The sequence below is a fragment of the Micropterus dolomieu genome, linkage group LG12 (assembly GCF_021292245.1).
Source record: "Micropterus dolomieu isolate WLL.071019.BEF.003 ecotype Adirondacks linkage group LG12, ASM2129224v1, whole genome shotgun sequence".
Classification (NCBI taxonomy): domain Eukaryota; kingdom Metazoa; phylum Chordata; class Actinopteri; order Centrarchiformes; family Centrarchidae; genus Micropterus; species Micropterus dolomieu.
Window position 1 is genome coordinate 17,887,910 of NC_060161.1, and position 15,230 is coordinate 17,903,139.

Sequence of the window (15,230 nt, forward strand, 5' to 3'; positions counted from 1 at the left end):
ATATCCATATATACTTGTTTGACACACGTATGGCTCAAAGTGATATAAGTGATGGTAAACATCAAAGCTTCTCTCAAACTTACTCAAAAGACAATCAGTAAAAAGCCAGCTCCTCCTCTACTGAAATGTGACCTTAAAACACTGCAGTGCATTTTCAGGTCAATAGCACTTTGAATTATTAAACACCCACATGTCTATGATGATGATAAATCATAGAAAATTCATTTAGGGCCAGTGTAAGACTCTAAGGTCAAAATAATTGATTACTACTATTACGGTATTCATCTTGACATTCATTTTAAAAACACTGTAGAACAACTCAACAGAGACAGACAAATGATGTTTAAACAGTCTTAGTAATCTTGACACACTAATAGGTCTACTAGTTTTAAAGGGGAACACGGGAAGTGCACATATGTGAGGAATGTGGCTGTATTTTCAAATGTACTTCATGAGAATGAGCTTAGTGCTAGCTTTGTGTAATCCTCAACACCCCCCCCCCCCAAAAAAAACAACCAAAAACAAAACCGTGCATGCAGGCTGGAATTATGATAGCCAACGTGAAACACATGTGACTGGGTTAAGAATCTTTGCCTTTCAGTGTGTGAGACCACATTGACGGTGGAAGAAAAGTCTGTCCTCTTAGAAAAGTTTTTTGTATTGTTACGATGTGTTTTTATGTGACCTGCAAATTATTAACACTGACTGCATCAGTGTCCTCACATCTTTCTAAGACAAAAAATCTGCTGCGACGAGTCCGCATCGTACTTGTAGAGCAAACTGCATCAAACAAGGTTAGATTCTTATCATATGTTTTACTCAACTAAACACAACAATGTAAAAGTCCTGCATTAAAAAGTCCATAAAAGAAAGTATTGTCAGCCAATGTACTAAAGTATCCAGTGTAAAAGTAAAATTTCACAGAAAAATGACCCCAGTGACTGATATTAGCCTATTTATTGTATTATTAGGTTATATAAGGTGCATTGCACTGTTGTAGCTGCTCAAGGTTTAGCTAGGTACTTAATATACTGTTCAGTAGTTTAATCCAGTGGTTTCCAACCAAAGGTGTCTGGCTCCCTCCAAAGGGGTCACAAGATGAACCTGAGGGGGAGTGAGATGACTAATGTGGTAGGAAAAAAAGGAAAAAAGTTCATGCATTCATTTACTGGACCTTTTTCTAATCATTAATTTATTTTTGTCAAATATTTGACACTTTTACCTCTTTGAGCTTCAAACTGTTATTTAAATCAACCATCTGGGAAGGAAAAATCACTCTTTGGTGGAACTGCTAACAGCTGATATACATCTGACCAGACTCTGCTTTTTTTTAGAAGTATAGTAGATGTATAGTGTCTTATCATGTGTTTTTATAATGTAAAATCTTCATCTGATAACCACAGCTGTAAAAAACAAACCTAGTGGTATACAAACAATATTTACAGTATCTCCCACATGGAGATATAAAGTAGCATAAAAGGATGTACTCAAGTAAAGTACAAATACCAAAACATTTTACTTAGGCACACTACTTGAATACTCCCACCACTGTTTGGATTTAACATTTACTGCCATCCGATACGGCTGTTAGTGCTGCCTCGTGGCTGTTATGTTGTTTTTAAGGAACAATGGTTATCTGCTGCTTCACTCATTACTGAAATTCCTGGAGTTTGAAGCGAAAGCAGGTGTGCTCATTTAAAACTAAAAATCTGGCATTGTTTTTTTTGTTGTTGTTGTTCCTCTCCTGAAAGAACTCCACCATACCGTGATTTGATGAGTAAATTTGTGATGCATCGGTTTGCTAATTAGTGGGAGTTGATCCCCCCAGTGAGGATAACTGATAGACGTCTGAGTTGTTGTGAAATTATATCTAACTATTAATGCAACCCAACAACTATTGTTCATACCATCCCAGTGCCATCTCTGCAACCCTGTGTAAAAGCTTGCATCAATTATGGAAAGGATGTTAGACTCTGGATGCTTTAGAAGGAACCTGCCTTGCCAGACTTGCCCTAGATTCTAACTCCTCGGGGGTTATCGCTGTAAGTTTTGTCAACAATAACAGCAAACCCTTTTCCTTAATCACAAAAAAAATGTCCTGAGGTTATAGGAGCAGCAGAGCAACATAATCAAGATTTTGCCACTGGTATCATCGGCTCATTTAAACTAATCAAACGTTCTTTTTTTGCCCTTCACCTGCAGAACAGTGAAGTAAACAAACAAACGGTGCACACGCTGAAGGGGTGATCGGAGGGAGAATTCAAATGAAAGTTGCACAAGAGATTCATATAAAAGGTAAGCGTGGTAGGTTTTTCATATTGCCATAACTCATGATAATTAAACACGTGTTTATGCTTGCTGTCCCTACTTCCACCTGAACTCTGTCTCACTGGATTACCACTGACTCTGTAGGGCCTCGCCACCAACTTGACATCCAGAGATCAGTTTACTAGTGAATTGTTCTACTCAACATTGGGGGGGGGGGGGGGGGGGGGGGGGGGGGGGGGGGGGGGGGGGGGGTTGTAAAATGTCTTCTGGAGGAACTTTGCCAAAAAATGTCTTACATAAGGCCTGCCTTTCAAACTGGATGAGTGGAGTTTGAAAGTTATGGCCACTTACCGAGCACGGAGGGTCTGCTGCTGCATTCCAGTCATTTTTGGGTTGTCATAATTGCCAGTTTCCAACTTGTTAGGAGTGTTCACATTAACATTCAAGTTGTAATTATGACTGGGAAACGCTGGGACACATTTCTGGATGTGTCTGAAAAATCAAACAGACACAGATGTAATCACATCAGCCAAACGGCTTTGGGTTATTAAACACAAATTTTAATAGGCTAGATATAATCTTACATGTCAAAATGAACCCTAACAATGCCAACTCTGCGTTCATAAGTCAGTCATGAGTAAATATGGGAATCTTTCCCCTGTCAACCATCCATCCCATATGACGTGAGCATGGCATAAGGTAAAACACTTTGATTTGCATCATGGTAAGTGTTGGATCCTTTGATATGTCGGCTTCTGCTGCTTCAAGTCTGACCGTTCTTTCTTCTTCTTTTTTTAACCTGTCTCTTGCAAGTATCCTATTTTAAAGTGAGCCGCTTTTTGAGAATGTTTGTTAATGCCTTTTAAAAACGTGCCTGTATTAAAACTATTTATTCTGATTCTGTGTCCTCCTATGCTCCTCTCTCTTGTGGGGTCCCACAGGGCTCAATATTAGGCCCTCTTCTCTTCTCTCTTTATTTGCTCCCGCTTGGTTCCATACTCAGGAAGCATGGTATGTCATTCCACTGTTATGCAGACGATAGTCAGATCTATGTGCCTCTTAAAAAGAATGAAACTGTTGGACCACTACATTAAGTGTCTTGATGACATAAAGGCCTGGATGACTCTTAACTTTTTAAGTCTTAATGAAAGTAAGATAGAAGTGATGTTTTTTGGTGGCACCACTGGGATCCCCCGTGCCGATCTGGGTTCCTTGAGTCAGTATATCAAGCCAACAATCGACTCTGACTTTAAGCTTGACAGACAGATAAGGTCAGTAGTTAAAACAAGCTTTTTTTCAATTGAGGGAACTGGCCAAAATAAAGCAGTTTTTTCTAGACAGTAATCCAGGCCTTTGTCACTACTCGGCTGGATTACTGTAATGCACTGTACGTGGAGGTCAGTGGGTCCTCTATTGCTCGTCTCCAGATGGTTCAAAACGCTGCTACACATCTTTTAACTGGAACACGTAAATATGAGCACATTTCCCCCATTTTATCCTCACTCCACTGGCTGCCTATACATCAAAGGATCCATTTTAAGATTATTTTATTTGCTTTTAAATGTCTTAATGGTCTTGCCCCACCCTACATCTCTGAGCTGCTACACCCCTATAGAACCACCCGTTCTCTCAGGTCAGCCGATCAACTGTTCCTAAGTGTGCCCAAAACAAAGCACAAGCTTAAAGGGGACCGTGCTTTTGCCGTAGCAGCTTCTAAACCTCTGCACATTAGCATCTTCACTGTCTGTTTTTAAGCCTCTTCTTTAAACCCACCTCTTTTCCCTGGCCTTTGATAACTGAAATTGACATTTCTTGTTTTGGTTGTATTGATTTTATTCTTTTATTTTATAGTTGTTAATGTTTTTATTTGAATTTTATGGGTCGTGTGAGCTTTGTATTTAGTGTATTCATTTATTGTTTTACTGTACAGCACTTCGTGTCCACTTTGGATTTTTAAAGTGCTCTATAAATAAACTTTGATTGATTGATTTAAGTGTATTGCACATGAGATGCATTTTAACTGAACTGAACTTACTGCATCTGCTTCACTTTGATTTGAAACCCAGAAAGTGGAGAAATAATGCTGCATTCCTAGATTGCTAGAGGACTTCTTGCTGAATAAATGTCTTCCATGCTTCCATGTCTCATGTGCTCATGGCAGCACAAGCAGCCTACACCTCTAGGGGGGAGAGAGAGAGAGAGAGAGGCTTCCATGAGATGTCAAATGACCAGAAATATGATCACTTTAACAAACATTCTGAGGCGTTTTAAGATTAGATTCTGCCATTTTATACAGTAAAGGGAATTACTTTAATACACTGGGGCAACCAGGGTATTCAAAATAGCTCATTTTGGGGTTATTTTGTGCCTTTCTATTTGATATTCAGTAATAGACAAAAGTGCAATAGTAGATCATTTAAACAAGACCCGTATTGTATTTATGAGCTTGCTTGCAGCCCCAAGTAGATTATTTTAATTCCACAATCTACTTGTGCGCCAGAGGGCTGCATTTGTAAAAAGCTATGGCTTCATAACGAATTAATTTTCATGCAGTGCCCATAAAAGTGTGCAGAAACGTTACAGTCCATGTACAGGCATTAAAGTTTATGGGTAGGCCTGTACTCATTCATCATAATTTGTGTTTTAATCTTAAGCAGTTTTGTGATTAATTATACTTCCTCACATTTAATGTTGGACTATTTCAGGCAACTGCACAAGTCCAGTGAGTTTGTAGAAGAACAATGCAGTGCATGAGGGATCACACTGCCTTCTTTCCCTCCATTCCCAGTAGGAAATGTGATGTTATGTGATGGCATCACGCGGGAGTCAGAAAATCCTGGTAGTCATGCGCTAATCCGGTATTTAAAGTCGACGGTTCACTGGTTTGGGGAAATTAGAAGGCAGGGGCTGGGGCGCATGGGAGGTGACGTTTTACACACCACCAAGTTGACAGAAAGTAATTCCTGATGTGTTGAAGTGATACACTTTCATTTAGGATAAAGGGTTAGTTGAAGTGCATATTTACAGGTAGATATTCAGTCAGGAAAACTGACAGATCATCGTGCGTAAAATGTCTCGGTGCTGGTTTTTGGTGCTTGTGGGCGCGGCGTTCGTGAGCGCTCAGTTCCCCAGAGAGTGTGTGACACCCGAAGGACTCAGGAGTGGACGGTGCTGTCCGTCGCCCTCTGGACTCAACAACGACCCGTGTGGCGCCAGCGCTGGGCGCGGACAGTGCGTGCCAATCGCGGCGGACGCGCGCCCACACGGCCCTCAGTACCCGCACGACGGACGGGACGATCGGGAACGATGGCCCATCCGGTTCTTCAACAGTACCTGTCGGTGTAACGGAAACTTCAGCGGTTATAACTGCGGCCGCTGCAAACACGGATGGACGGGGCCCACCTGTAACCTGAGAGTTCCTGTTGGTAAGTGCGCGTCCTCGGGGGAGTTTGGGAAAATACTCAAATGATAATGTTATGGGATATTGACTTGTGGGGAGTCAGGAGAGGTCACAACTAGCAGAAACAATTTCTACAGGACAAAGACAGATTATTCGAATTAGGGCTCTGTGAAACAAGTTGAAATACATTTGAAATAGTTACACCCCTGAATCTTCGAGAAGGGCATTCTCAGCCATTAAAAACTGATCCCCAATTAACGCATGACTGTTAATCCATTTTTCCTCTGCCGTAATCCCCCCAGTAAGGAGAAACGTGATGCAGCTCAGCGCTGACGAGAAGCGTGCTTTCGTGAACGCGCTGGACCAGGCCAAGCGCACGGTGCACCCCAACCTGGTGATCGCTACGCGGCGCTATCAGGAGATCTTTGGGCCCGACGGGAACACCGTGCAGTTCGAGAACGTCACCATCTACAATTATTTCGTGTGGTCCCACTACTACTCGGTCAGCAAGACGTTCCTGGGCGCGGGACAGGCCAGCTTCGGGGGAGTGGACTTCTCACACGAGGGCCCCGGTTTTGTCACTTGGCACAGATACCACCTGTTGCAGCTGGAGCGAGACATGCAGGTAAGATACGGTCTCACACACACACACACACACACACACACACACACACACACACTCGTGCTGTGAAATAGAACTGATGTGGTGGGGGTGTTTTGAGATAAAGAAAATAATCGAATGGATTTTGTTTCTGTGGTTTCCTGAGAGTAATCGCAACCTGTTTATTCACATTTTATATCGCCAACTAACAGCCTACATGAACCCAGCTGTCGTTTCCCCAACTTGTTTGTTTCGTCTAATGCGTTCCTCCCACAATTGTGTTGAGGCAATGCCATGCTTTGATAGGCGAGCAGCGCGCAAATTGTGATTTTACGCGTTTTATAGGCTGTGATTCGATTTGCACTGAACTGATTATTGGTGAAAGGAGTTATTAACCTTCATCAATCGCATTCACTCCCAGCATAGAGTTGGTATCATTATTACATCCATCCAGCGGTTCACAAAGCGCAGAAACCGAGTCCTGTGATTTTGAAACCCTGGCAGATTGTTGGACTCCTGCTGAGAAGCTCCATCCTTAGCAGGTCTATGGTTAAGATGTGCTCCCTAATTAGTCATTCCTTTTTTCCCTGCTGGAGGGGCACAGTTTGAGGGAGAGTTCTTAATATCTGGCAGCAGCTCAACATCTCACTCTTCTAATGCACGTTAGTGGCTGGTTTCATGAGCCATAGTTAGGATCCATTTGTGCTTTTCTGATCAAAGAGAGGAGTGTTTCAGAATGGGATCTGGTGACTTTGTAATGGTTTTTTTTTTCAAAGGAACAAAAAGTAAGCTATTGAGCTTGATCAACAAATCCTGTATCTACACCTTAGGAATTTCTGCACTAACCAAAAAAAAGGTGCGAAAGAGCGTCGCACTTAAACTTTTTTTAAAAGTATTGTCTTTTCTAAAAGTTTTGGATATAAAAATATATATAAACTTGTTTCCACAAAAGCTATTAAAGAGCCAATTATCATTTATTGCAGGTTTATTCATGCATGGTGAACAGATATTGTCATAGACGGTCTTTAAAGCAGAATCAGTGTGTGAAAATGATTCATTTTCAATTTATTCTGTGCACTATGACTCCATTACCAAATGAGACTTGATGGATACTTTGATATTACCTAGGGGACAAGAATACCTACAGTAAGATAACCACAAGCAAACTCCAAAAAGTGTGGTTTCCTTACATTTTGATCTTTGATCTTCACTTTCCCAAACTCTAACTCAGCTCATTTATTTATTTCACCCAGGATATGCTGCAAAACCCCTCCTTCGCCCTGCCCTACTGGAACTTTGCCATCGGCGGCAGCACATGTGATATCTGCACAGATGACCTGATGGGAGCCAGGAGCAGCTTTGACATGAATTCCCTGAGCCCCAACTCTATTTTCTCTCAGTGGAGGGTCATCTGTGAGAGCGTGGCAGACTATGACACGCTGGGAACAATCTGCAACAGTGAGGCTATTGTTTATTCACCGTGAAACACGCCAGTGGTGGTCATTCTCTTTATTCTTCAAGTGCAGGGAAATTGCTGTAGTCTATCTTATTTGGCTCCCCTCCCTGCCTCCTTTCAGGCACTGAGACCTCTCCCATCAGGAGGAACCCAGCAGGAAATGTCAACAGGCCGATGGTCCAGCGTCTCCCAGAGCCCCAGGATGTGGCGGACTGTCTGCAGGTTAACACTTTTGACACGCCGCCCTACTACTCTACCTCCTCTGAAAGCTTCCGAAACACAATAGAAGGTGACGGCAAAGATATGTCTTCCTCTATCTGTCTGTCACACAGTTTTTGCATTTCCTTATGCGTCTTCGTGTTGTTTCGGCAGGATACAGTGCCCCCAAGGGGAACTATGACCCTGTGGTGAGGAGCCTCCACAACCTGGCCCATCTGTTCCTGAATGGGACGGGAGGACAGACTCACCTCTCACCCAATGACCCCATCTTCGTCCTGCTCCACACCTACACCGACGCTATATTTGACGAGTGGTTGAGGAGACACGGTCCAGGTGTTTAAGCTGCAAAATCTGATTTAGAGAAGAGTTCTTGTTGTACCTTCACATTTTACTGCTTTATTGCTTTTGGGCTAACTTCAGGTATTTCTTGACAGATTCGGCTGTGTATCCTGAAGTAAATGCCCCCATCGGTCACAACAGGGGCTATAACATGGTGCCTTTCTGGCCTCCAGTGAGCAACGCTGAGATGTTCATGACTGCCCCTGAAAATCTTGGTTACTCTTATGAAGCTGAATGGCCAGGTGTTCATTTTGAATTACTCATCCCATCATTCGGGCATCTGTTGTCAATCTTGCCTTCAAAGAAATGCAGATGACATACGTAATGATCACTGACTTTTTGTGTTTCCAGGTCAAGCTTTCACTTTGAGCGAAATCATCACCATGGCCATAGTCTCTGCCCTCGTGCTCGTCGCAGCCATCTTCGCCGTCACCACATGTGCCGTGCGTGCCAGGTCTCGCAAGATGGAGGGCCACCAGCCTCTGCTTGGGGATCAGTACCAGCGCTACGATGATGAAAAAAGCCAGTCTGTAGTCTAAGATCGGCGTTCAAAGGCGAGCCACACCTACGTGCCTTCCTCTCTATGCTTTTACAGTGACACAACTGCACAGTTTGTCAAAGCCTGAATCTGCTCTCACTGGAGAGCATGTGTAGATCCCTGAATGCTACAAGTAATTTTTTTTTTTTTTTTGCTGCATTCAAAGCCGGTGTAGTTTATTTGTCTTTACAAATAGCACAGATGTCAACAATTACTCATTTCCATGAGCACGCATTGGAGATGCAATTTTGTAATCTTTGATGTTTATCAGATTTTCAGGAAAAAATGTGTTCAAATAAAGTGAACATGGACAACTGAAGTGTTAGTGTGATAGCGATGCCACCAGGGGGCGCTGCATCTAGTCAGTGGTCAGTATCAGCAGTGATGCCTCCTGTAGTTTTAATATTTCACTTATAAGGTGATTCAGAATGTTCAGTGACTTTTTGCACACATTTAAATAAATAGATTAATACGAGTAATACAGGCAAGATAATTAAAAAGCGTACACTTACAGGTCTACAACTTCTACCATGTGTATAGGCTGTAACGTTTGCTGTGTTTCACAGTTTAGTGTTTGGTAATGGATTCCACTGCCCGTGTAACAGAGCCATAATGACCACAAGGGGGTGCACCAGTTCAATTTCTGAAACTCTGTTGATAAGAGATCTACTTTAGGGTGGCCTTGTTTTTTTGTGTGTGTGTGTTTGTGTCTTTTTTTTGGTAATGATGTATTAAGAAAAACTGATTGAATGATTGACCTGATGTGTTATAAATGAACAAAGACATAAAAAAAAAGAAAACACAGGGGGAGGTCATTCAGAAGTGGCAACATGTTATAATCCTGAGACCTTACTGAACTGTGTACTGACCGGATAACCTATGCAGCTGTCTGCCCTTCCTGTCATTTAAAAAGCTAATGTCACGTGAAATGGTCATGACTGCTTCTTCTGTTTTTACATATCTAAAATGTTGTTGAATCTGGGCCCATGCCAAATTATTTAAATGATTAAATTTTACGTTGCCTACACAGTGGTTTGTTCGACTTTACACTGAGACTGGAGGTCGGCTGGCTGTGCACTGACACTCATGAGATTACAACATAATGTAATACACACACCAATAATGTGTGTCTAGTAATTTGCAGTGCTTACCCCAGGTTATAGCCAGGTCTGCCTAATGGTTGGACTCCTGGAAAAAATGTACTCACTGTTACGTTATTCGGTGTATTTCAAAACAGGCCGCCCGGCCGGTGTTGCCTCACCTGTCAGGTGTCAGGTTTCAGAGGAAGCGCCTTTTTGGGAGGGCCTACTGACAGTACGTTGTCGTTAAACCGTCTCACTACTGGTCAGGCGCTTGAATGGGAGGTCTGTTGGTGTAACAGCGGTGCGCTGGATTCAGTGTAATGCTTTTGGCTCAGCACTCCAGTCTGAGGTGGCTGAAGGAAGTTGTAAGGGCAACGAGCCTGTCGCAACTTTTTGTTGCTACTTTGAACTCCCCTGTGTGGATGTAGCCCGCGCGCGTCTCCCCGCGTCCCAGCATATCATTGGGACTATCTCCGAACTCGCGGCTCTGTAATTTGCTCCTCTGCATGCTCCAAAACCATACAGTGAAAAAGTGCCATCTTTCTTGACAGTTTGGAAATGGACGAGGACAACAACGTCTTGCCTGAGCTGAAGGAGATAGAGACAAAATTGGGGAGAAAAGTCCCGGAGAGTCTCATTCGTTCTCTTGTTGGGGGGAAACACCACGACGAGCACGAGAAGTCTGCCACGCCGCATTTAGTCAACTGCAAAGTATTAAATTGTAATAATAATTCTGCGGACTTGAAAAGGCTGGAGAGCAAAATGCTGTTCCTGAAGCAAGAAATGGTAAGAGTCTTTTTTTTTTTCTTCGTGTGACCACTTTATGTGAACGAGCTGTTGAGCTACTGTAAGGAATCGTTACAGTAGCTTAGCAAGAAAAAATACATACCTTACAAACCACATAGTGTGCTATATGCGACCCAGCTAAAAACAAACAAAACATTTAGTGCTGCTTTTATATTCTTCTGTTTAAAGTTTACAGACTTGTAACCCATAAACTAGGTCAATACCTAACTGCACCGTTATTTATCTACAAACCTTCAAATGAAGGAGGGGGGTTATGAATGTAACTGTATGCACAAGTCAGCTAATGCCCATTTAGCGTCGTTTCATGACAGGTAAGTTGAATTTTGGTGCGCCTGCTCTCTCTCTCTCTCTGCTGTGACAGCCAAGCCATGGGCACACAGAATGCTCAGGCTAGATGCAAAACAGATTTGCATATGTTAACACTTGCTTGCAAAGTTCCAGGGATGGGTGCTTCATTGCCTTTAAAAAGCGATCTGCAATCCTAGAGTCAGCAGAGACCTCTGGTGATGAACCCTCCTCACTCCACGGAATAATAACCCCCTCCCATCCGTCATTGAAATTACTCTGTGAAATCCAACTGTGCTTGTGTAATTGCCTTTTCACAGATTACATCATTTCACCTGCTAACACCCAACATGAAATAATTTTTCAAAAGCCATGCCCCTTACTCTTGCATTGTTTGATCCAGAGCCACAGCCAACCGCCCATTTTAAGTAAGGTCAGGATGGAAAGGTATTAGGATTCCCGAGCAGATGGCCTAGGTGACCGAGATTCGCAGACTGTAGTAGGGCTGCATCGTTGCCGGCAGACTGGCCAATTACTCACAGAGTCTGTGTTGATAGGCTTAGATGTTATGTTGATGGGAAGGAGCAATTGACACCTGTAACTGGCACGTTTTGTATCCTGAAATTGTTTGCTTGAGTCAACCTGAATCGTCAAATTCACCAGCAGTCATGCCACAATTTAATTAGTGCTGACTTAATTAATTTAGTGTAATTCCATTAGTGGCCCTTTTATTGTTAGACCGCTCATTTGGGCCATCTTGGGCTTCCCTGTTTTTTTTTTGTTTGTTTTTTTGTGGCTCCCCTCAGCAGCTTAATCACTAATCCAATCAGACTGCTGTGTTTTGGTGTGCACGTGTCTGGTAGACACAAACACACACACACACACTTTTGGCAACATCCTTGTGTTTAGCACCTTTTTACATTATTTGACAGGCTGAAATAATCTACAGCCCATCAAAGGAGCAAATTAATTCTCTGTTCCACCGAAAGGTTAGAGGCCAGCTCTTATTATTTTCATATGACAAATTAAACATGTTGCTTTAGGTTCGGTGTTACTATCCAGCACAGACAAAATGATGCCGCACTAATTGTGTTTCCTGAACTCATTTTGTGATGCCAACCCACTGGTGCCATCTTATTTACATGAGATACCTACTACAATTCCAGTATGATCTCCATCTGCTCAGCATCCATTTGTGTATAAAGCGGGTGGGTATACTCACAAAACAAACACACAGGCAGCAATATGAGCTAAAGAAAGGCTGTTGTATCAAGCCAGCTGTCTGAAACACTGCACCGGCCCTGTCTGCCTTCATCTGCCTCAGTGCGTTTTGAATGTAGCAGGCTGTTACAGCTGTCTGTTGACCATTTTTTGTTCTGACTGGGTGTTTGTCACCCAGTAGACACAGGGGACTTCCTTTGAATGACCCCCCTCCCAACAGGCTGTCCACGTCTATCCCCAGTCAATGGCACAGTTTGTCATGGCATGGAGATAAATCAATGGCCATACTGTGTAAAGCAGACATGTCATTCAGAATCCTGGATGCAAACTGCTTCCTGGCTGTGCTGTTATATGAGTAGCGCAAGTCCATTTCCCAGTGCCACATAGTTAAGTCTCTTTGTTCACAACAAAGCCTGATAGTCTAAACAAAATAGGACATAGTGTTCTGGCCATGGGAGGACATAAGAATGCAAATAATTGTTGAGGGGGGAAAACATCTCACTGCAGCATTAAATTAGTAGATCTAAAGCTTCCGTCCATATCACATCTTCATTAGCAGAGGAATTTTACATGTTCAAATTTAAATGTATTTATGGGCACTTTAAGTTCTCGCATCTGCGTTGGGTTAAAAGTGAAGGTTCAATCTCTGGTGGAAATGATGTGTTGTGATCAAAAGAGCCAGAGCAGCTACTAAATGAACTGTGTGGTGAGACTGTTTTCTCAACTGAACATCAGTGCTAACAATAGTTAGCAATGACGATGGTACTGATTTTTGTATTATATAGATTTATATATTCTGTTTCATGTAGTGTGGGAAATCTCACTTTCTTGCTGAGCAGACTTATGCCTTTCTTATATCAATTTTTTTAATATAAGACTACAGCCAACAGTGGGTTAGCTTAGCTTAGTTTATCAATTTCATCAACAGGCACAGTGACCCCCTGGAATCTCCTGGCAATCTCACAGTGATGACAAAAACTTCAGGAAGTTACTACTCCTGGCTAAGAAACAGTCTGGCGCATAACTGCTTAGTAAAACAACAGAAAGTCATCTTTACACTTGTTAGCTAGTGAGTTTAGAGGTGCTGGTTGGTGCATATGGACAGAGCCAGGCTAGCTGTTTACCATCTGTATGCTAAGCTATCTAACTGGCTGTTGCCTTGTATTTAATGTAACTCGCGGCAAGACATGGAATAGGCATAGTTCCCAAAATGCTGGCCCCTCTTTACAGAACCATAACCTGACTGGGATGTTTTTCTCCAACTCATAGGCACACCTGCGAGCCATCGACGTGAAGCTGATGCAGCAGCTTATGTCAATCAACGAGGGCATCGAGGCCATCCGTTGGATGACTGAAGACAAAGGAGGCGTGGCCAGCCAAGAGGGCAGCCTGACAGGCAGCTTGTACAGCCTGTCGGACAGCCAGGACGGCAACTCACTGCGAGGCAGCTTCAGCAGCTTGAATGATGGGAACAGTGACGGACTAGACGGTCTGTCAGTGGGCAGCTACTTGGACACTCTAGCAGAGGACCTCTCGGATGACCCTTCACCTACGGATCTTGACTGTTTTGAGGACAAAACGGTCATTGATGGTGATGCTTTCAGCAAATCGCCACTGAAACTCAGGGTGGAATCAGATGAATACTACTGCTTTGGATAATGAAAAGCGAATCACGGTGGTTACAGAGACTACTGAGATATTTCGATAAGAAAGATGTAAAAAATTAACACTGACAAATTAACAGAGCTGTCAGCTAATCTTTCACACACGCTTCACATGGTCCTCCTTGTAGCAACACCCAAGATGTGTGTGACTTCCTTTTTAGCTTGAATCCAGCCTCTTTACATAGTGGATTGAACACACCTCATCAAACCATTGCCACTTCAAACATCTTAACAATTCTTTATGTCTTAATATTTTATCATGCAGGTCAGTTCAATGGAAAAAGTGTTCTGTGTTATGATTAAATATTATATTTATTGTGGAGTTATCCAGTACCTCAGCAGTTTTTAGCAGTACTTCCTAGCCTAAAAGTACTGAAGAAAGGGAAAATAAAAGTAGCCACATCAACCACAATCATCTGATTTAAGTAAAGGAGTAGATTAGGATGGTAGCAGCTATTTGGAAAATTGGACTTTTTTGCTGAGTGTTTCAAGAGGGTGTGCTGTTTTTAAAGTGGTAAGTTTAAGTGTTACAGCAAGTGCAATTACTCCCATGCCAAATTCTGAGCACTGCCTACTGTAAACATTAAGCTTTTAATTATTTTTACTTACATGCTTTGACCGATGGAAGTTCCTAAGCTAAACCCCACTCAGCCATTTTTTTAATTCACATGTATACGAGATTAGTAACACATTCAATGGTCAGATGCTTGACTGAAAACCAAAGCAATTTTGATTGTCTTATAGATCATTTAGACCCAAGGCAGAACCCTGTTAACTCCAGATGGGCGATGTGATGGTGATGGACATATGTGAAACACATGTATTTTAAATGCCTGTTGTCAAAAAGAGGGGAAAAAAAAGGTTAAACGAGAGCTTTACATTGATTTGTTGTTTTATCTTTAAACGTTTGATGCTGGTTTGTTTGACATTTGTATTTTATGCTGCCTGCTTTTAAAAATGTTTTTTTATCGATTGCAGCTAATTTTCTTGTGGAAAGAAATAATATATTGTGATTTTCTTCTGGCTCACATTGTGTACGTTTTTTAATACAAAAAAAAAAAACATATAGCAACTGGCCATGTAATCTTAATGAGATGGAAAGTGAACATTATGGCGGTTTCCTTTTTTGGAAAATTTAAGTTAAGAATAATCTATTAATAATGAAGTCTTTGCTGTGTAATGTGGCATGGAACATTACCCTCGTTAATTGACTTTGTCACTCCATGTCATTTTTTCCTTTTGATAAAACGCAAAGCCTGGAAGATTATTCTAAATATGGCAAATTGTTGCTTATTTGTGCCCTTTAAAAAATTCCCAAGCTATTAGCAAAGTAATGCCATTTAGCACCAC

At 42.2% G+C, this 15,230-nt stretch overlaps 2 protein-coding genes and 1 long non-coding RNA gene across 4 annotated transcripts in view; 2 read left to right on the forward strand and 1 right to left on the reverse strand.

The window, feature by feature from the left end:
* LOC123981012 overlaps window positions 1-15,230 on the reverse strand; it is a 31,387-nt gene that overhangs the window by 12,177 nt on the left and 3,980 nt on the right. Inside the window, exon 1 of one of the 2 annotated variants that reach the window (XR_006827647.1) lies at window positions 9,973-10,174. The exons of the other annotated variant lie outside the window; for it this stretch is intronic. This is a non-coding gene — a long non-coding RNA (uncharacterized LOC123981012). Of the gene's footprint in view, window positions 1-9,972; window positions 10,175-15,230 lie in introns of those variants that run through there. 2 annotated transcript variants of the gene reach the window in all.
* Window positions 4,786-9,126, forward strand: LOC123981010 (5,6-dihydroxyindole-2-carboxylic acid oxidase-like). Its single transcript, XM_046065607.1, has 7 exons — window positions 4,786-5,693; window positions 5,971-6,293; window positions 7,523-7,727; window positions 7,847-8,014; window positions 8,098-8,277; window positions 8,379-8,525; window positions 8,635-9,126. The coding sequence occupies exons 1-7, from the start codon at window positions 5,339-5,341 to the stop codon at window positions 8,820-8,822; spliced, it is 1,566 nt and encodes a 521-aa protein (XP_045921563.1). The 5' UTR covers window positions 4,786-5,338; the 3' UTR covers window positions 8,823-9,126.
* LOC123981011 (leucine rich adaptor protein 1-like) lies at window positions 10,144-14,908 on the forward strand. The gene is made up of 2 exons (XM_046065608.1): window positions 10,144-10,689; window positions 13,486-14,908. The coding sequence occupies exons 1-2, from the start codon at window positions 10,462-10,464 to the stop codon at window positions 13,873-13,875; spliced, it is 618 nt and encodes a 205-aa protein (XP_045921564.1). The 5' UTR covers window positions 10,144-10,461; the 3' UTR covers window positions 13,876-14,908.

Bases quoted from the DNA above. Each gene is read 5' to 3' on its own strand.
- LOC123981010 (XM_046065607.1), top strand. From the start codon at position 5,339: ATGTCTCGGTGCTGGTTTTTGGTGCTTGTGGGCGCGGCGTTCGTGAGC. The intron at 8,015-8,097 runs GTGACGGCAAAG...TTGTTTCGGCAG, and splicing joins CTTCCGAAACACAATAGAAG to GATACAGTGCCCCCAAGGGG. The intron at 8,278-8,378 runs GTGTTTAAGCTG...ATTTCTTGACAG, and splicing joins GTTGAGGAGACACGGTCCAG to ATTCGGCTGTGTATCCTGAA.
- LOC123981011 (XM_046065608.1), top strand. From the start codon at position 10,462: ATGGACGAGGACAACAACGTCTTGCCTGAGCTGAAGGAGATAGAGACA. The intron at 10,690-13,485 runs GTAAGAGTCTTT...TCCAACTCATAG, and splicing joins TGTTCCTGAAGCAAGAAATG to GCACACCTGCGAGCCATCGA.